Source organism: Hyla sarda, chromosome 2, assembly GCF_029499605.1.
Source record: "Hyla sarda isolate aHylSar1 chromosome 2, aHylSar1.hap1, whole genome shotgun sequence".
Lineage (NCBI taxonomy): Eukaryota > Metazoa > Chordata > Amphibia > Anura > Hylidae > Hyla > Hyla sarda.
The window spans coordinates 262,686,994-262,707,141 of NC_079190.1; the positions used below are offsets into that span (position 1 = coordinate 262,686,994).

The window sequence follows — 20,148 nt, forward strand, 5'->3', positions numbered from 1 at the left end:
CAATGCAGCGTTACTAGTCCGGGGCCGGCCCGGAGAAGAGGGTCTCCAGGTTAAGATGGACAGCCCGAACCAGCTTACCCTCCCCACTGTAAGTCGAACGGTCCCTGCATCGTAGATGGGCGACAGAGGACGGCCCAGCCCATCCCCTCCCTTCGCCAACGCCCCTCTATCCCCCCCTGTCCAACGCCCCCCCCCTCACCGGTATGCCTGCGATTTTTTTTTTTTTTACCTTCACTTTAATTTGAGTATAAGCTGAGGACATTTTATTCACATATTGAGATTTGTTACCAGCAACTAAATTTTGGGGAGTCGATCCATGACAGCCTGAGGCTTTGTGAGGTTTCCGTAGCTGTTGGGACAGACCTGCTCCTGTACCCTGCCACAGGCAGCCTTTACTAACAAATCACAGATAAACAATTCAATGCATTGCAGTACCTAAGGAAAGAGTCAGTACTCTCATGTGTTAAGTATTACTCATAATACTCTTTACTGTGCCTTGTGACCTGTGTATTTTCTGGTATTATTTGCATACATTTGCAGGAATATCATTGTAGATGGTCTGTCTGTGGAGAGAAACCATATACTGGTGAGGATGAATGTAATTGGAGGACCACATGAACGCGTTTTACCTTCTAGAGTGATGCTGCAGGTGATGATCTATGTTTTCATTCATTTCAGGGATTAATACTACTGCTATATATGTAAAAATGACTTGCATGGTAAATCAGTAGTAAAAAGATTAGGGTCATTATTAAATATAAGTAAAACATGAACACTTAGTATTAACTTTTTTTTTCTTTTTTTTTCATACTTCTCATTGAAATATCTGACTTATTCTAATCCATTTCACTACACCTCACATTGTCTGTTGGGCCCAACCCATTGCTTCCAGGACTACTAACAACCAGGTCTTACTATCTGGGCCATACTTCATGCCTAACTATCCAGGCCAACTTTACAGGCCTGCAGACCAACCAAACCTCATGACTCCCCTTCAGCCCTAAAGAAGACATACCTACAGCCTGCCCCAGTACTAAAACTCCACCTCTCACCCCTGACCTTTCTGGTTACTTATACCGGGCTGACTTGCTCACCACAGTAGACTTCTCAGAGCTAGCTACTTCTATGCAGGCAGTGCCTTCAGCCTATATAGCTCACAATCTGCTCCGCAACAAACAGCTTTGCTTGATGAAATAGCTTAAATTATCACAGACTTGCTCTTTACAGCCATAGATTGGTTGGTTGTTACCATTCCGTAGGCTAAGGTGCACGTGAAGGTAGGTATATGTAGAAAAGTCAAGGTTCCAGTTGTGCTTGAAAATGTTGGTTATTGTAGGTTCACATATAAGAGCATACAGGATGTGTTTCAGCAAACATCTTGCTGGGCACTACATTACTACCTTTGCAGTCTATAGCCTTCTGGCTTCTTGTACAGAAAGACAAGCTTGTACCTGATCTCCAAGCCTCAGATCTTTTCACAGGCCAACAACACCTTCCATTGACATCTCTTATAACTGTCCATACACTTCCCAATTTTTACCACCACTTAACACTGCCTTTCCTTCCCATTTACATAGATTTAGTGCAGTACATCAGCATTATCAAGTACATTCTCCCACCTGCATGAGTCCCTTCCAGGGCCTATGTGAGTACCAGCACTTCCCCTTGTCACCTTCCCATTTATTTAGATTTAAGTAGAAGGTCAAAAAGTATCACTGAGCATTCCCTACATATCAATATCCCTACATGTCAAATCATAGAGCAGAAATGGTTTCATGGGAACAAGTAGAGACGCAAGCTTGTAACTATATGCACATTTTGTGCACTAAATGTCTCTTTTTTTTTTTTAGCCTGCGTTTTGTTACATTGTGTTACCACAGTTTAAAGAGAAGTCACTATCCCTGTGGGAATTTCCAGTGCTGCTTAGCATTACAAACTATAGATGCTGCTGTTATTACTATGTTCATTTTTAAAGTAATACTTAAGGTTTTATTAATAACAATAATTCCAATCCATAATTTGTTTTTGTAGGGTAATGATCCCTATCCTTGGCCAATGTTTTCATCTTATCCATTACCAAAGTGCTATGTACCAGAAGTAACTACAACTAACAATCCAACACAAGGTGAGTAGATTTTTAGGTCATATTGGTACATTGCCACTATTAACCCCTTAAGGACAACAGACATAAATGTACATCTTGATGCGCTGGGACTTCACGCACCAGGACATACATTTGCATCATGTACATGAAGCGAGCACCAGAGCGATGCTCGCATCATCAGCAGCCAGGGACCCAACGGTAATGGTGGACATCAGCTATTGCGCTGATGCCTGCCAGTAACCCCTCAGATGCTGTGATCAATACAGATCACAGTATATGGGGCAGTGGGGCACTTGAAATGGCTGATCTGATCGCCTGCAGCATGCCCACAGTGATCAGATTAGCCAAGATGGAGGACATAGGTCCCCTCACCTGCCTCCCTCCGTCCTCCTGGCACCTTCTTCTCTAGTCTGCTGGAAAGCAGACCAGAGAAGATCGCCGATAATACTGAACAGTGCTATGCCTATGCATAACACTGAACAGAATTAGCAATCTAATACTTGCTATAAAAATTAGCAAGTATTAGATTGCTAATTCTGTTCAGTGTTTTTTTTTTTTAAAAGCCCCTCTCCCAATAAAAATTTAAATCACCCCTTTTCCCCATTTTACAAAAAAAAATAAAAAAAATAATTAATAAACATATTTGGTATCTGCGCAAGTGTAAATGTCTGATCTATCAAAATATAATGTTAATGATCTCATATGGTGAATGACATAAACGTTAAAAAAAAGTCATCACATCCCAGAAAAATTTCAAAAAAGTGATCCCAGTCACATATACGCAAAAGTGGTACTGATAAAAACTACAGATCATGGAGCAAAAAAATGAGCCCTCATACAGCCCCCGGGAAAATTTGTTCAGAATTAGGTCAGAATAAGATGATTTAAAACAGCCTTTGGCTGTCTGGGCATGCTGGGAGTTGTAGTTTTGCAACACCTGGAGGCACCCTGGTTGGCAAACACTGCTGTAGGTGTCCTGAGTGAGTATAATATGATATGTGAACACCTGCAGAACAAATATAAAATGCTGTGAGTGTAAGTAACATGTATTGGTGTAAGGAATAACTTATTGCTGTACTTTTTTTTTTTTTCTTCTAGACCATGAACTCTTGAAGTTTCTTTCATCTGGGGGCACAGACCAAAAAGTAACTTGGTTAGACAATTGTAAAAGGTTATTCTGTAAAACTATGAAAACCAAGCCTGGAGTATTAAGAGGATTATGTGAGTGATGTGTGTTTTATATACAGACAATTGCATTGATTAAATATTATAGCTCTTTGCAGAATGTACCCCCCCAGCTCGTATTAACATGCTATAGAAGGAAAGAATATAGGCATGTGATATACACCTCTGAGTCTAAGGTTGGATTTGTTAAAATTATTAGGTTATAAGGGTTAAAATTACGTGGGTGGCCCAATCGCTGGAACGCCCCACGATCTCCAAAGCAGAGTTCTGGGTCGTTGTTGTGATTGGTGCGTAAAGTTGTGCACGTATTCATCTGCCCCATTCTTTTTGGAGCCGCCAGAGTGTACAGTGTTCAGCTCACTTTGGCAGTTCTCATAGAGAATAAATTAAGCAGTGGCACGCTGTTCCATTCATGACAAAGACATAGCGGGAGATTTATAAAAACCTTTGTAAAGGAAGAGTGTTGCAGTTGACCATGGTAACCTATCAGATCACTTCTTACATTCATACAAGGACCTCTGCAAAATGGAAGAAGCAATTTGATTTGTTACTCTTCCTTTACACAGGTTTTCATAAATCTCCCCCATAGTCATTTTATATTGGGAAACCCCTTAAGGCTGGCCATATGTATTACATTTTTCAGCCAAACACTCTTATTAATGTGTATGGTGGTTTCCCTATTCTCCTTAGCAGGTGATGTTGGGAAAGAGAAGGCTTAGACAGGTGGTTTTAAACATGCTTAATACTTCTGTTCTCATGAAAGATAACCTGCTGCCATTTTGGAAAAAAAAAAACTCCCCACAACTGATGACAAAGGTGCATCAATTTGCTTCAGTTGTTTAGATCCGTCGTTTATTAAGTGTGTATGCTGGACAGGGGAACCCACCGTCTGCCTTCCCACTTGAGACATCGGATGAATGTGAACTGTCCCACTAAAATGAATTCCACTCCAGACTCCACCAGGCAAGGAGGATCCAATGTGCGCTGCCTCACCACAAATAGAGGATACAGTACTGGGCAAATAAGTCTAAAGGGGTACTCCGGTGCTTACACATCTTATCCCCTCAATGCAAGCCTACGGGAGGGGGCGTGATAGCTGTCACGCCCCCTCCCGTAGGCTTGCATTAAGGGGCGGAGCGTGACGTCACACGGGGGCGGGGGAGTGACATCACACGCCGTGGGCCCTGCGGTGGACCGTAATCAGTCCCGGAGTGAACACGCTCCGGGGACTGATTACAAACGGGGTGCCGCATGCATGATCACGGGCATCCCCAGCTGTGGGATTCCCGCAATAAGGCATCTTATCCCCTATCCTTTGGATAGGGGATAAGATGTGTAAGCACCGGAGAACCCCTTTAATGCCATAAAAACTTGTAAGGTACAACACGTTTCAAAGCCGAATTAGCTTCTTTTTCAAGTACAAGATTGAACTTGAAAAAGAAGCCGGTTCGTCTTTAAAACATGTTGTACCTTACAAGTTTTTATGGCATTAAACTTATTTGCCCAGTACTGTATCCTCTTTTTGTGGTGAGGAAGCGCACATCGGATCCTCCTTACCTGTGGAGTCTGGAGTTGAATTTGTTATTCCACCCTTGGAGCATGGTGGAGGAAGTTGCTGCAGCCTCCTGTCTATCCTTGTACGTGTTGTGCCGGTAATTGTACAACCCCCCCCCCTTTTTACCTTTTTCCCTTTCTCACAGGAGGCGCTTTTTGCTTTTCTATTCCACTCAAATGAATGGAATTGTTTCTACAATAAGTTTCCCACCAGTGCTTTTTTATTTTTATTTTTTTAAAGAGCCTTGGGAAGATGACAATGGAACTTTTGTAAAGGGGATCTAAACACTCCACAGATTAGGTTTATGCAGGTTTAAACTGTGAAATATTGGTAATGGAGCTTGGCCAACTATTTATAAATTGTACACTTGTATTTTTTTTGCTTCCTGTAGTGTATGGAGAATTATTAGAGAAATATATATCCTACATGTATGACATTCCTTCCAACTGTATTTTTGAACGTTTTGAGTATAAAGGTAAGTTCCTTTTTTCTGCAACTATTATTTTATAGCATAAGTCCACATTTGGCAGCATGTGTCCTATTAATGGGTGTGCTTTCTATTGGTGAATGTTGCATACACTACATGGGAGAGAGATGCTGGTGCCCCACTCCTTTAACGCAGCAATTTTAATAAACCTCCCCAACAAACATATAGATATTTTCTACCCAAAATGCTCTAACATGATAAATCCTACTAAGCCCAGATTCCCTTACCCTAAACAGTACTCACGTCTGCTTTCCCCCATCCATCCAGTGTAGATGCTCTGGTGGCTGGCCAATATGCTGGCTGCCAGTATGTATGATGTGACCACTGAAGTTTGTCATCTGCACTGCAGCATAACCAAAACCTGGTTATAAACTATAATTTGTGATTTCTAAAATATGATTTCTCATATAATTCTTTTTTATCTAGATACACATATGCCGAGTGAAAGCCTTTCTCTTTCCCAGCAACTGGGTGTAAAAATTGTTATCAGGTAAAATAGATGTAAAAGTATATGGCTATAATGATGATTTTTTTTAAATCACTTTAAAGGGGTGCTCCAATGTTCTAAACATGATTACATCATGATGTCACAGCCACGCTGCCCTTGTGACGTCACGCCATGCCCCCTCCCATAGACATGAATGGAGGGGGCGTGGCGTGACATTACAAGGGGTGTGTGGCCGTGACGTCACGAACACTCCCGCAGTGCTAAAGAATGCTGGGTGCTGCGGGAGAACGCGGGGGGGGGGGCCCAGCAGCGGGACCCCCGCGATCAGACATCTTATCCCCTATCATTTGGATAGGGGATAAGATGTCTAGCAGCGGAGTACCCCTTTAAGTCTTAAAGCGTACCTCCAAATCTATTGTCAATTTTATAAAAAATTATACTGTGCATAATAATCAATTTATTCAATGACATTATTTAAAATTTGGCGCCTAAATGCCAGAATGGAGCACCATTCTCCCTACTCCTCACGTATATAACTGTATATTGGGAGATGAAGTTTCTCGCCCTCCACATCACCAGTCTCCAGTGCTAAAGAATCACCCATTACACTAGGTCTCACACTGAAGACTGGTGCTGTGGAGACTGAATGGGAAGCATTGTTTCCTATTGCATATACACCAGGGAGCGGGAGTACGGTGCCCAGTTCAGACATATAAGTGCCAAATTTAAAATGAATGTAATTTAGGAAAGTTCTGCACAGTGCTGCATGATGGTCATTTTTCAGAAAAGCATTGGAGGTACCCTATAAAAGGTTGTATCAAGAAGACGTTTCACATAACAGTAAGGGTTAGGTGTCGGTGAACTAAAAACCTTTATTGATTTGATGAATTTCACTTATAATAACATTAATGTAAGTCACATTTAGGTGTGGTAGCAAACACTATTTGAAATTATTACAAAGTACTGTAGCAAGTAAACACACAGAAATAATCGTGAGGTCTATATAGTACAGCCACTTTCATTATAGTTTGTATTTCATTTATGCACCAAAACATAGACCCAATTTAATGTAAAAACTAAATTATAAACCATGCCTACCTTTATCCATACTTTGGTAGGGGTGCCACAGTCCCTTCCAACAACTGATGGGTGGGGCTACCAGAAGTTGGAACCCTACCAATCTTATAAAGATAGCCTGATCGATCCGAAGGTTTTTACTGGCTGGATAACTACTTTAAACTCGAATACAGCTAAAGGTAGCCTAACACCAGCTTATTTTCTAGTTCATAGTGTACAATGAATGAGGATACCACCTTCTCGAAGATAACACTGGAATCTATGCATGTTTACAGACTAGAAAACCCCTTTAAATATGTTTATGTAGTAATATAATGAAATTGATATGTTTATGTAGTAATGTAATGAAAGTGTCTTGCACCCATTATTAATCTTGATCCTTGGACATTTGTAAAGCACTCTCTCTTTTCTTATTTTGTGTGCCCAGGTATGGTAGACACCTTGGACTCCTGAGTGGTAACAAAGTACAAGATCTTACCTGGCTTCTGCAACAATGTGAAGGTTTTCTTCAGCAGCAACAAGTGTCTGTCAGCTCTCCGTTACGTATCCTTTTAAATGAAATCTCTTCTGTTCTCCACAGAACTGAGGGTTTAGAATGGCCTCAATATTGCTACAAAAGTGAGAGCTATGGTTTACAGTACATATTTGAATGAGAATGAAATCCTAGACAAATAGACACAATCTAAACTAGCTTCTGGGTGTAAAAGCTGCAGTTCATGTAAACTTCCACTAGCAGCCATTGTAGGGCGCAAGGCTTCTCAGACAGTGTTATAAGGGTTTTTAGGTGGGCATTGATGTGGATATAAAAAGTATTCTTTTAAAAAGAATCAGCTGGCAGAACACAGAACAATGTTAGCTAAAAAATATGTTTTTTCACATCTTTATGTATACTGTTGTGCCAGTTGAAGGTAATGTTAGTGCCAGTATTTGGTAATGTACTCTGTGTAGCCTCAGCTAATACAAAACAAGTTATTGACAGTGTCATCATAGTTCACATCCAGTCTACATGTTCCTTGACAGTTCTTGCATTAGAATATATACAAGGAAGCTATCCCGGGCATGATTGGTTTGCATCATCTATGTTTTTGATAATGTCAGGAGACGCTGAAAAAACATTGACAATTCTGCAGAAATTCTCCAGTCTCCTCACCTCAGCCTATCTGTGGCTTCCTCGCCTTCATATTTCAGTAAGGAATCCTACATACTTTGACTGTCAATGTGCCACTTTGCTCCATATGAAGATGTGACGCGCAATAAGGAAAAGAATAGAGAAATCTCTTTAGAGAATCTATACTTGTAAACCAGAGAAGTGCAGAAGCGCACTAATGTACTGGCCAAATGACTCCATTCTTTAGCAGCCACATTTCGATAATGCGGGCAGAGGCAGAGCCCTGCTTTTCCTTTAGCTGGATACAGGTGGCAGCCTGTATCTTGCTGATGTGGATGGGCTGCAGGAAATCCAAGGGGAATTTGAGTCACCCTGCTCGAAAAAGCAATAACAGAATTGTTGTGCACGCGATTTCCTAATATATAGACCTATGTTTATCCTTTACTACCAGTGTATTATTAATTAAATGAAAACTGTCAGCCTGTTCACTAAACCCAATACACTGGCTTATAGTGTGGGTGACCAGGAGTCCAACGAGGGGTCACGTACTAAAATATGTCCAGTAGGTCCTGAGATATGTCCCCCAGAAGATCGTCTGCTGAATTCCGCCCACTCAATTTACATATTCATTGTCTGTGACCCCACTTCACTAGGATGTGAAGTAACAGACATTGAATATGTAAATTGAGTGGGCGGAGCCCCGCCTCTTGTGCACAATTCACTGAATTTAGCAGAGGATCTTATAGGGGACCAATCTCAGGACCTACTGGACATATTTAAGTAAGTAACCCCTCGTTGGACTACTATTCACTCACACTATAATCCAGTGTATTGGGTGAACAGGCTGACAGTTTTCCTTTAATCTGTCCTTTTGGGTTACTATACACAGATTGACACGAGCAGCATCTACATATACTTGTATGTAGGTAAATAAGCCAATGCCTAGAAGATAGTTCTCAGTAGCCTCCAAAATGTCACTATAGTACAATTTTGCCCTACATTTTTTTAGTCATGGTAATAACTCAGGACTTTTATTTTAATTGTATTTTCTAGTGTAAGGTGAATTTACACTCTGCTGAGTTATGCAGATATTTTTGTGACTGCAAATCAGTTCCATTCATCGGAATGGGAATATTTCAGATTAAAGGACACTTGCGGATATTTCTGCAACAAATCTTAACAGGTGTGAAGTCATCCCGGTGGAAAGATCTAGACTTATAAACCTGGGTCACTTCTAACTATGCCTTCCTACTTCATTCATTGCAGAAGCACTTGCCTTTGGATATAAGAGCATCTGGAATCCATCCCATATTCTTCTGCACTGCTCATTACATAGAGATGCTGATGAAGACAGAGGTGCCGCTTGTGTTTTCTGCATTTCGGATGTCCGGCTTTACTCCCTCCCAGGTGACAATTGAAATCCTTAAGTATAGGTTTATTCATTGTTTAATGTGTTTAATGCCGTTTCTGTACGGTGTGTGTGAACATGGCCTGAATGTAAAGGCACACTAGAGACTATGATACATTACATTACCCGAGCAGTCCTGTTTCTGCTTCTCTACAGACATCATAGAGCTGGAGGGAAGACATTGATGGAAATGCTTGATAATAGATAGTATCTGTTACACATCCAGTGTCTTCATGGGAACCATTAACTTTGCATATCTTGCTGTGCGTCTCTGACAGGTCACAACTTCACATAATGTTGCTGCATAGTCAAGAAGTTTCCACTAGTTAGAAAGTGAAAGTAAAATAACCAGGATGCAAAACTATAACTTTCTATGTACAGTGCTGTGAAAAATATTTGCCCCTTTCCTGGTTTCTTATTTTTTTTGCACATTTGTCACACTTACATATTTGAGATCATCAAATGCATGAACGGCCTTTTTAAGGTCATGCAATGGCCTCTCAATTGGACCTTCATTTTGTGTTTTAAGCCATTCAGAGCTGGACTTGCGGGTGTGTTTTGGATCATTGTCCTGCTGAAGAACTAATGTGTTCTTCAACTTGAGGTCACAAACTAATGGCCAGACATAGCTCTTCAGGATTCTTTGGTAGGGATCAGAATTCATGGTTCATGTATCACAGCAAGTTGTCCAGGTCCTAAAGCATCAAAGCAGCCCCAGATTATCACAAAACCACCACCATATATGACTGTTGGTATGATGTTCTTTTTCTCAAATGCTGTGTTCTTTTATGCCAGGCCAAATGATACACCTTCCAAAAAGTTTCACTTTTGTCTTGTCAGCCGCAGAATATTTTCCCAAAAGTGTTTTATTTTTAAAAATAAATATATAAAATGTTATTTTTTTTTTTTTGCCAAAAGTGAGACTAGCCCTTATGTTCTTTTTGGTCAGCAGTGGTTTCACCTAGGAACTCTACCATAGATACCATTTTTGCCCAGTACTTTTCTTATGGTTGCTTCATGAACACTGACTTCAACTGGGGCAAGTGAGGCCTGCAGTTCTTTAGATGTTGTTGTGGGTTCTTTTGTGACCTCTTGGATGAATCTTGGCAGCACTCTTGGGGTAATTTTGGTAGGCTGGCCACTTCTGGGAAGGTTTACCACTTTTCTCCATTTGTAGATATTTGGCTCTCTCCACAGTTTGCTTGAGTCCCACAGCTTGAGAAATTGCTTTCTAACCCTTTTCAGACTGATAGATGTAAATTACTTTATTTCTAATCTGTTTCTGAATTTCTTTGGATCACAGCATGGTCTTGCTGTTCTGAGATATTTTGGCCTACTTCACTTTGTCAGATAGTTTCTAAAATAGCATTAGTAATCCGGCCTGAGTATGGCTAGTGAAATTGAACTCCACTTTCTAAAAAGTTCGCCACAGTAAATTGGGGGGGATTACTTTTTCACATAGGGCCATGAGTGTTTGGATAGCTCTTTTTCCCATAATAAGGAGATTTTTTATTTACTTACCGTAAAATCTCTTTCTGGGAGGATCCATTGGGGGACACAGACAGTGGGTGTATGCTGCTGTCTCTAGGAGGTGTGACACTATGGTAATAAAAAAAAGTCAGCTCCTACCAGCAGGATATACCCGCCTCCAGGCCCTGAGCTAATCAGTTTTAGTTCCAGAGCAATAGGAGAGGACCGACAGGTCAAAGAAGACCCAAACTGTCCGAGAACCAGAAGAAAAAATACAACTGAACACACCCTCGGACAGAGAACCGAAGAAAACCCCAAAAAAGCGTGGGAGCTGTGTCCCCCCCAATGGATCCTCCGAGAAAGAGATTTTACGGTAAGTAAATAAAAAATCTCCTTTTCTCTATCGGCTCCATTGAGGGACACAGACCATGGGACGTACCAAAGCCGTCCTTTGGGTGGGCAGATAAGCAGTCAGGCAGACAGCCGTTCCACTTCCACCTGCAACACTTTACGGCCCAGACTAGCATCAGCCGATGCGAAGGTATGAACCCGGTAGAACCTCGAGAAAGTATGCAAAGACGACCAGGTAGCCGCCTTGCAAATCTGTGAGGCCGAGGCTCTGTTCTGGAGAGCCCAGAATGCCCCAACAGAACGGGTAGAATGAGCCTCAACCCTGAAGGGAGGAATCTTCCCTTTACAGCGATAGGCTTCCGAAAAGGCAGACCGAATCCACCGAGAAATGGTGGCCTTGGAAGCAGGTTGTCCCTTACGACGACCTTCAGTGAGGACGAAAAAGGAATCACACTGACGAAATGAAGAAGTAATAGAGAGATAGGACCTAACAGCCCGAACAACATCCAGTTTGTGGAGTAAATGCTCCTTAGGATGAGAAGGAGCGGGACAAAAAGACGGGAGGACAATGTCCTCATAGAGATGAAAAGCCGAAACCACCTTAGGCAAAAAGGAAGGATCTGGCCGGAAAACAACCTTGTCCTGGTGGACCACCAGAAACGGAGAACGGCAGGAGAGAGCCACCACTTCAGACACCCTCCGGATGGAGGTGATAGCAGTAAGAAACGCCACCTTCCAAGAAAGGAGGCACAGAGACACCTCTCTAAGGGGCTCAAAGGGTGCACCCTGGAGGGCACTCAGAACCAGATTCAAGTCCCAAAGGGGAGAGGGTGACCGGTAAGGAGGGACAGCATGCGCCACTCCTTGAAGGAAGGTCCGGACATGAGAATTAGAAGCCAGAGGACGCTGGAAAAGAAAAGAAAAGGCCGAAACCTGACCCTTAAGGGAACTGAGAGACAACCCCAGTTCCAAACCCAACTGCAAAAAGGAGAGAAGATGGGGAACCGAGAAAGTTACAGGAGACAGGACCTGAACTTCACACCAGCGAAAATAAGACCGCCAAGTACGGTGCTAAATTTTTGCCGAGGAGGGCTTACGAGCCCTGAGCATGGTGTGAATGACTTGGGAAGAGAACCCGCGGGCCCTCAAAACCGCGGTCTCAACCGACACGCCGTCAAATCAGCGACTGTAAATTGGGGTGGCAAAGAGGACCCTGTGAGAGCAGGTCCAGACGAAGCGGAAGGCGCAGCGGAGCGTCGTCCAGGAGCCTGACTACGTCGGCGTACCACGACCTTCGGGGCCAATCTGGAGCTACCAGAATGGCGGAAACGTCCTCCGCTTTGAGCTTCCTCAGAACTCTGGGAAGGAGCGGAAGGGGAGGAAACAGGTAGGGTAGGGCAAACCCCGCCCAAGGAATCACTAGGGTGTCCACGGCTAGAGCCTGAGGGTCCCGGAACTTGGACACAAAATGAAGGATCTTCCGATTGTGCCGAGACACGAAGAGGTCCACGTCTGGAATGCCCCAGAGATCGTAGACCCCCGGAATGTGAATCGCCGAAATGGCCGGAACCTTGCTTTCCGCCCAGATGAGAATTTTTGTCACCTCGGCCATGGCTGCCGAACTGCGAGTGCCGCCTTGGTGATTTATGTACACCACGGCCGTGGCATTGTCCGACTAGACGCGGACAGGACGGGACCGAAGCCGGGACTCCCAATGAAAAAGACAAAGAAGAATAGCGCGTAGTTCCAATATGTTTATCGGAAGAAAGGCTTCTCGGGGAGACCAGAGTCCCTGAACCGTCCAATTCGGTAACCGTTGGACACCACGTCCCTGACCCAGGAGTCCTGAATGTGTGTGGTCCAGATGTCTCGAAAAAGTAAGAGACTAACTGCGGGTGGGGGCTTCACTTCATGCGGAAGTGGGTTTGCGGTTGCCTGATTTGGCTGCAAACCGGCTGGAACGGTTGGTGTCCGATTTCCAAGACGGGCGCGCCCGGAACGAGGGAGCCTTCTTGTCCCGCGAAGGCGCCTGCTCAGACCCCTTGCTGGGGCCAAGGGACCGAAAGGAAGAGGACTTCCTTTGGGAGCGCGCCTTATTTTGAGGCAACAAGGAACTCTTCCCCCCCGTCGCCTCAGAGATAATCTCGTCAAGGCGCTTGCCAAAAAGACGGCCGCCCGTAAAAGGAAGCTCAGTGAGAGACCTTTTGGAAGCGGCATCCGCATTCCAAGCTTTAAGCCACATAGAACATCGGAGAGCAGCTAGGTGACCCACAGCAAAAGCAGAACAACGGGCTGACTGCATGGAAGCTGTGCACAGAAATTCCCCAGCTTTAGAGCATTGGAGAGCAGACAGATCCTCTGGGGGAGATCCCGCTAGGATACCCTGACAGAGTTTTAGGCACCACTCCGATAGGGCCTTGCACGCCCATGTCGAGGCAAAGATGGGAAGAAGCGAAGAGCCAGCTGCTTCAGAGGCAAACTTCGCTAAGGACTCCACCTTCTTGTCCGTGGAATCCTTGAAGGCAGCCGCATCTGCCAGTGGCAGTGTAGTAGCCTTAGAGATTCGGGAGATTGGTGGATCCACTGAAGGAGGGGAAACCACCTTAGTGACAAGATCCTTGTCAAATCGATAACGTTCTTGAATCGTCTTTATTCCCGGGAACCTCTTGTCTGGATGTTTCCATGCAGATTACAGAATGCCGTCAAAGTCTGCGTGAGAACTGAACCTTTGAGGTGCTGGCTTAGCACGATGAAAGGATACTTCAGGAGTTACATCCGAAGATCCTGGGTCCTCTTAAGTGAAAGGTGTCTCTTATGGCTGCGACCAATGAGTTCACCGTTTTCAACTGTACCCGAGCGGTCCTCTGAGTCAGATGCCGATTTGGAAACCTCGTCAGCCAGTTCACCAGGAGAATGTGAACGAGTGGAGGCAGTCCTGGAGGGTGGTGACCCTGACCGGGTACGCGGCTCTGGCGTGGCATCCGAGAACATCCTCTGACCAGATGACAGAGCGCCCACGCCTATCTGAAGACTCAATTGAAGAGTCGGGCGAGGCACCCCTAGTACGCTTGTGAGAGCGTGAAGTATGTGGGGAAGAGGAGCGGGACTCCAGAGAGGGCCGGCACAGGGCAGACCCCTTCAAGGCGGACGCCACTTCCCGGGAGGCCTCAGCCACCGAACGGGAGACTTGAGTCAAGTCAGCCATATACTGGGTCAGAGAAGAAACCCAGGCTGGAGGGGCGGCTGAATCCACCGGAACCAAAACGGAATCCGGGGGTACCAGGGGGTCTGGGGAAGCAGTGGAGCAGGCAGAGCAAGTGGGCTCAGTAGAGCCAGGCATCTTAGCATTACAGTGCTTACAGACAAAATAATGACATTCCAGTTTTCTGTTTAGAGGGAGGAACAGCTCTGGGTACGGACATAATGAGAAAAAGACAGGAACTTTCTCACCCTAGTCTGTGTCCCCTGGCAGCTGCAGTGAGGAGAACTCGGCTCCGTGCAGCTAGAGTGTAAAACGGGCCAGCCAATAGCCAGAGAGGGGTGTGCCTGAGGCAGAGGCACTAACTGATTGGCCCACACTGAAATTCACGCCCACGGCGCTGATTGGAGGCCACTTGGGGCGGAGCTATGAGAAGAGCGGAGAAGAAGCTGTAATGGCGCCCGCTCCTTGTCCCGAGCGCACATGTCAGCCACATATGCGCTCGGGGGGAAGTGAGTGGGTGGCCCAAACGCCGGAAGCGGCTGCAGGAGAAAACGAAAATAAGCCGATGCTCAGAGCACCCGGCCAGAACCAGCGCCGCGGCTGTCAGCCGCATATAAGGTGCCGCGGACATAGCCGCACAGTAAACACCACACACACACAGTGAAGCAGTAAAAACACATTCACACAGTGTAAAAACAGAATGCATGCCCCCTAAGATGCCACTGCTCGCCCCAGAATAAAAGTCAAGCCCCAGTATAAGCCAGCCCCATAAACCTGAAAAGGTGGGCCAAAAACTGAGGGTCTCCAGAGGTTGCAAGTCCGCACCTAAGGGAGAAAAGGGAAATGTACTTACCTCAGTCAGAAGAACTTACCTAATGGAGTCTTCCATGAAGTCTTCAGTCAGCTTTTTGTCGCCTGCATCACGCCTAGGTGCTATGCGCGAGCGAGGCGAGCAGGGGAAAAGGGGGACCCATGAGGTACCAACCCAGGCGCTAACCATTGGCGAGGGGGGGGTGAACAGCGCATATACGCAATGTCTGTGCCCCCTTACTCGCAATGGGGAAACAGGGAACCGGAGTCCCCGAGTCCCCACCTAAAAACAAGAAAGAAAAAGGAATAAAAAAACTAACACGTCCCTATACTAGGAAAACAATAAATCAGAAGACCTGGTCTGGAGAATTCCAGACTATGTCCACCTCCTGCAAGACACTAAGCTAAAACTGATTAGCTCAGGGCCTGAAGGCGGGTATATCCTGCTGGGAGGAGCCGACTTTTTTTTATTACCATAGTGTCACACCTCCTAGAGACAGCAGCATACACGCATACACCCACGGTCTGTGTCCCCCAATGGAGCCGATAGAAAAATTAAATGTTCACTTGAAAACTGCATTTTGTGTTTGGGTATTGCACAAAAATACAATACAACTCCCAGCATGCACTGAGAGACTGTACGTGCTGGGAGTTCTAGTTTTGCAACAGTTGGAGGCACACTGGTTGCGAAACACTGAGTTAAGTAACAAACTCTGTGTTTTGCAACCAATGTGCCTTCACCTGTTTCATAACTGCAACTCCCAGCATGTATGGTCTGTCAGTGCATGCTGGGAGTTGTAGTTTTGCAAAAGCTGGAGGTTTGCCCCCCACCCCAGGTGAATGTACAGGGTACGTTCACACAGGCGGGTTTACAGCGAGTTCTGCTGCAAGTTTGAGATGCAGCAAATTTTCCGCAGCAGAAACTCACTGTAAACCTCCGCCCCGTTTGAATATACCCTAAAAACATTACACAAAATAAAATTTAAAACACTACATACCCTTACACAGAGCATCCCAGAGTTATTAATGCTTAAAACTATAGTGGTCAGAATTGCAAAAAAGGGTCCTTAAGGTGAAAAAGGGCTCAGTCCTTAAGGGGTTAAACATGATTGTCGATTGACATAATATGTGATCTGTGAGATAAAACGGTGCTCCAGTCATGTCTGCTCCTAATGCTGAGTGGCACTGTATTTGTACCTGTAACACATAGATAATACCCAGAGTTCATGTTGTACATTTGTTTGATGTACTGTGCTTTGTTTCAGATCTGTCAGCACTGGCTAAGTCAATGTTTCTGGAATTACTTGGACTGGGGTGAGATCTGCCATTACCTGGGAGTGTGTATTCTCCTTGGAGCAGATTACCAGGTCTATATGTGCATTGCCGTATTTAAACACCTTCAGCAAGAAATCCTACAACACACCCAAACCCAAGACCTACAAGTGTTCCTAAAAGTAAGTTTTGTTCCGATTGTATGCCTGGCAGTTATACACTTGCAGAGATTATTTATGGTAGAGTCAGTTGGACTCCATAATGAATAATCACAATGAGAAAACTCCAGTTTTGACTTGAGCTTCTCTTTACTACTACTAAAACATCTCTCTTTCTAGTAAATCAGTTACTTTAGTAAAAATAAAAATTGAGTTACTCAAATGATTCTTTTAACCCCTTAACGACGCAGGACGTAAATGTACGTCTTGGTGAGGTGGTACTTGTGGTACCAGGACATACATTTACATCTTAAACATAACCGGGAGCATCGGAGACCTGCCGGTAATGGCCAACATCCGTGATCGCGCAGATGTCAGCCATTAACCCCTCAGGGGCCGTGACCAATGCAGATCACGGCATCTGCGGAAGTGCGGTCACTAAAATGGATGATCAAATCGCCCGCGGCGCTGCCACGGAGATCCGATCATCCAGAAGGCAGACGGAGGTCCCCTCACCGGCCTCCACTGCCTTCCACGGGTCTTCTGTGCTGGTCTGAGATCAAGCAGACCAGAGCAGATGATGACCAATAACACTGATCAGTACTGTGCCCTATGCATAGCACTGAACAGTATTAGCAATTGAATGATTGGTATAAATAGTCCAATATGGGGACTATTAAAGTGTAAAAATAAAAGTAAAAAAAAATTGAAAAATCCCCTCCCCCAACAAAAATGTAAATTGTTCTTTTTCCCCATTTTACCCTCAAAAAGTGTAAAAAAATAAAATAAAATATATGAAATAAAACAAAAATAAAAAATGTATAAACATATTTGGTATCGTCGTGTGCGTAAATATCTGAACTATTAAAATATAATGTTAATTATCCCATACAGTGAACGGCGTGAATGTAAAAAAAAAAAAATAAAGTCCAAAATTGCTGCTTTTTTTTTTATAACCTTTTATTCCAAATAAAATTGATCAAAAAATGTATTAAAAGTTTTACATAAGCAAATGTGGTATCAAAAAAATTTACAGATCACGGCACGAAAAATGAGCCCTCCATACCGCTGCTTATACGGAAAAATGAAAAAGTTATAGGATGCAAATTAGAGGGATTTTAAACTCACTAATTTGGTTAAAAAGTTTGCGATTTTTATTAAGCGGTATAATAATAGAAAAGTATGTAATCATGGGTATCATTTTAATCGTATTGACGCACAGAATAAAGAAAACAGGTCTATTTTACCGTAAAGTGTACAGCATGAAAACAAAACCTTCCAAAATTTGCTAAATTGCAGTTTTCTTATCAATTTCCCCACAAAAATTGTATTTTTTTTGGTTGTGCCATACATTTTATGGTAAAATGAGTGATGTCATTACAAAGGACAACTTGTCGCGCAAAAAACAAGCCCTCATACTAGTCTGTGGATGAAAATGTAAAAGACATATGATTTTTGGAAGGCAATGAGGAAAAAACGAAAACGTAAAAATAAAATTGTCTGAGTCCTAAAGGCCCAAATGGGCTGAGTCCTTAAGGGGTTAAATGGGCACTGTCAGATACAAAAACTTTTGATATGTTGTAAAGCATGTATAACCAATAGGTTTTGCAATTGCTTTCATTAGAAAATTTTCAGTATTTCATACTAAAATTGTGTCCAGCTACTGTCAGTGGGGACAAGCTGGGAGTTGTAGTTTTGCTAATGCTAGGGGAGATGTGAGCAGACAGCATACTTAGGGAGGGGGCGGAGACCTGCACTGTGAGGCCACGCCCCCTCCCTTTGATAAAAAAGAAATAAAGGTGCTAGACACATAAAAATTAATGTACATGGTCAAAATTAGGTACTGAGTAATATATTTTAAAAAAATTATTTCTTTGGATCTGATGGGTACGCTTTAAGGGGTTAAATGATATTGAAATGATTAATTAAATAGCTCTTTTTTATGTAAAAATAATTTACATCCAACTGTTTAATGAATAGTGGCAGAACAGTGGGTTGTCACAAGATAGAATATTCATTCAAGCTGAAGCCGCCCACAATTTTTATTCAGCTCATTTGAAGGGTTGTCTCTAAAGATCCTGGTTCTCTATTCCCTTGTGATCAGCTGTTACAGTAGGAGGAAGCAGTGTATGCCATGGGGGGAGTGTAGCATTACATGATGACCCTTTAAATGCTCTGCTATGTAATGCATAGTCTTCTAGAGCAGGACATTCTAGCACATAGAGGGATCCCGAAGCAAAAAGAAGCAGAGGTCCATATGCCTTTTATCAGCCTCTTTTTCTGAAGCAATTACCTGCCAATCCTGTTTAACCCCTTAAGGCTTAAGGATATGGCTCATTTTGGCCTTGAGGACACAGCCAATTTTTATTTTTGCATTTTTATTTTTTCCTCATTGCCTTTTAGGATCCATAACTCTTTTATTTTCCATCCACAGACCCATATGAGGGCTTGTTTTTTGCGTGACCAATTGTACTTTGTATTATTATCTTTAATTTTATCATAATATGTACTGTGAAACCCCAGAAAATATTATTCATGGGGGAAATTTAAAAAAAAGAAAACCCTGCAATTTTGCAACTTTAAATGGGTTTTATTTTTATACAGTGCACTTTACAATAACTATACTGTGGGTACTATTAAAACAATACCCATATTTACATAGCTTTTCTATTATTAAAAAAGGCAAACTTTACCAATATAAGTATGCTTAAAATTGCCCATTTCTAACCCTGTATGAAAGCAAATTTTTGGGGCCATTATCTGTAGTTACAAATTTTTGATCACTGTTTATTCCACTTTTTCTGGGATGTGATAAAAAAAAACAAAAAAAAAACAGCACTTTTTGCCTTTTTTTGTTTTGTTTTTTATGTTGACACCATATGTGATCATTAACATTATGTTTTGGACATTTTCACCTACATCAATCTCAAATATGTTTGTTAATTTACTTTTTTTGTAAAATGGGAAGAAAGGGGCGAAATTGCCCTGCAAGTGGTCCAGTGAGTCTGACAAAGCCCTCCTAATGCATTAGCTTCCGTAATTAGTAGGGATGTAAGAAAAAATCGATTCTCGCGATAATCGCGATTTTTCATTTGCCGATACAGAATCGATTCAAAATATTTTTGAATCGATTCTTTTAGGGATGTGGAATTTTTAATAAAACGCACTTTTCTTACCTGCCAACGAGCCCCCGGAGCTCCGGTACAGGTGTTCGGTCCCCGGGCTGTATTCTTCTTACTTCCTGTTAGTCCGGCACGTCACATGGAGCTTCAGCCTATCACCAGCGGAGGCGGGACATCGCTGCGGCTGGTGATAGGCTGAAGCTCCATGTGACGTGCCGGACTAACAGGAAGTAAGAAGAATACAGCCCGGGGACCGAACACCTGTACCGGAGTGTACCGGAGCTCCGCGGGCTCGTTGGCAGGTAAGATAAAGTGCGTTTTATTTTATTTTGCAGCACCGGAGTACTAGATCGCCGCTGTCAAAGCTGACAGCGGCGTCTATTGGGATCTA

General features: G+C 43.4%; 1 protein-coding gene and 1 long non-coding RNA gene across 8 annotated transcripts in view; one reads left to right on the forward strand and one right to left on the reverse strand.

Moving 5' to 3' along the window:
- Positions 1-20,148, forward strand: part of TBC1D32 (TBC1 domain family member 32) — a 69,138-nt gene that overhangs the window by 46,633 nt on the left and 2,357 nt on the right. For all 3 annotated transcript variants that reach the window (XM_056557088.1, XM_056557087.1, XM_056557089.1), the window contains 9 exons: positions 541-649; positions 2,032-2,125; positions 3,203-3,325; positions 5,236-5,319; positions 5,758-5,821; positions 7,284-7,399; positions 7,889-8,043; positions 9,231-9,371; positions 16,471-16,659. In XM_056557088.1, coding sequence (XP_056413063.1) covers positions 541-649; positions 2,032-2,125; positions 3,203-3,325; positions 5,236-5,319; positions 5,758-5,821; positions 7,284-7,399; positions 7,889-8,043; positions 9,231-9,371; positions 16,471-16,659 — 1,075 coding nt within the window. The remainder of the gene's footprint in view (positions 1-540; positions 650-2,031; positions 2,126-3,202; positions 3,326-5,235; positions 5,320-5,757; positions 5,822-7,283; positions 7,400-7,888; positions 8,044-9,230; positions 9,372-16,470; positions 16,660-20,148) is intronic.
- The window catches only part of LOC130356062 (uncharacterized), a 31,809-nt gene continuing 14,793 nt past the window's right edge, over positions 3,133-20,148 (reverse strand). Inside the window, exons 3-6 of one of the 5 annotated variants that reach the window (XR_008888762.1) lie at positions 9,499-9,694; positions 7,335-7,466; positions 5,575-5,669; positions 3,140-3,229 (exon numbers count right to left, since the gene is read on the reverse strand). This is a non-coding gene — a long non-coding RNA (uncharacterized LOC130356062). Of the gene's footprint in view, positions 3,230-5,574; positions 5,675-7,334; positions 7,467-9,498; positions 9,695-20,148 lie in introns of all 5 variants that reach the window. The other 4 variants (XR_008888760.1, XR_008888763.1, XR_008888759.1 and 1 more) reach the window with 4 other exon arrangements.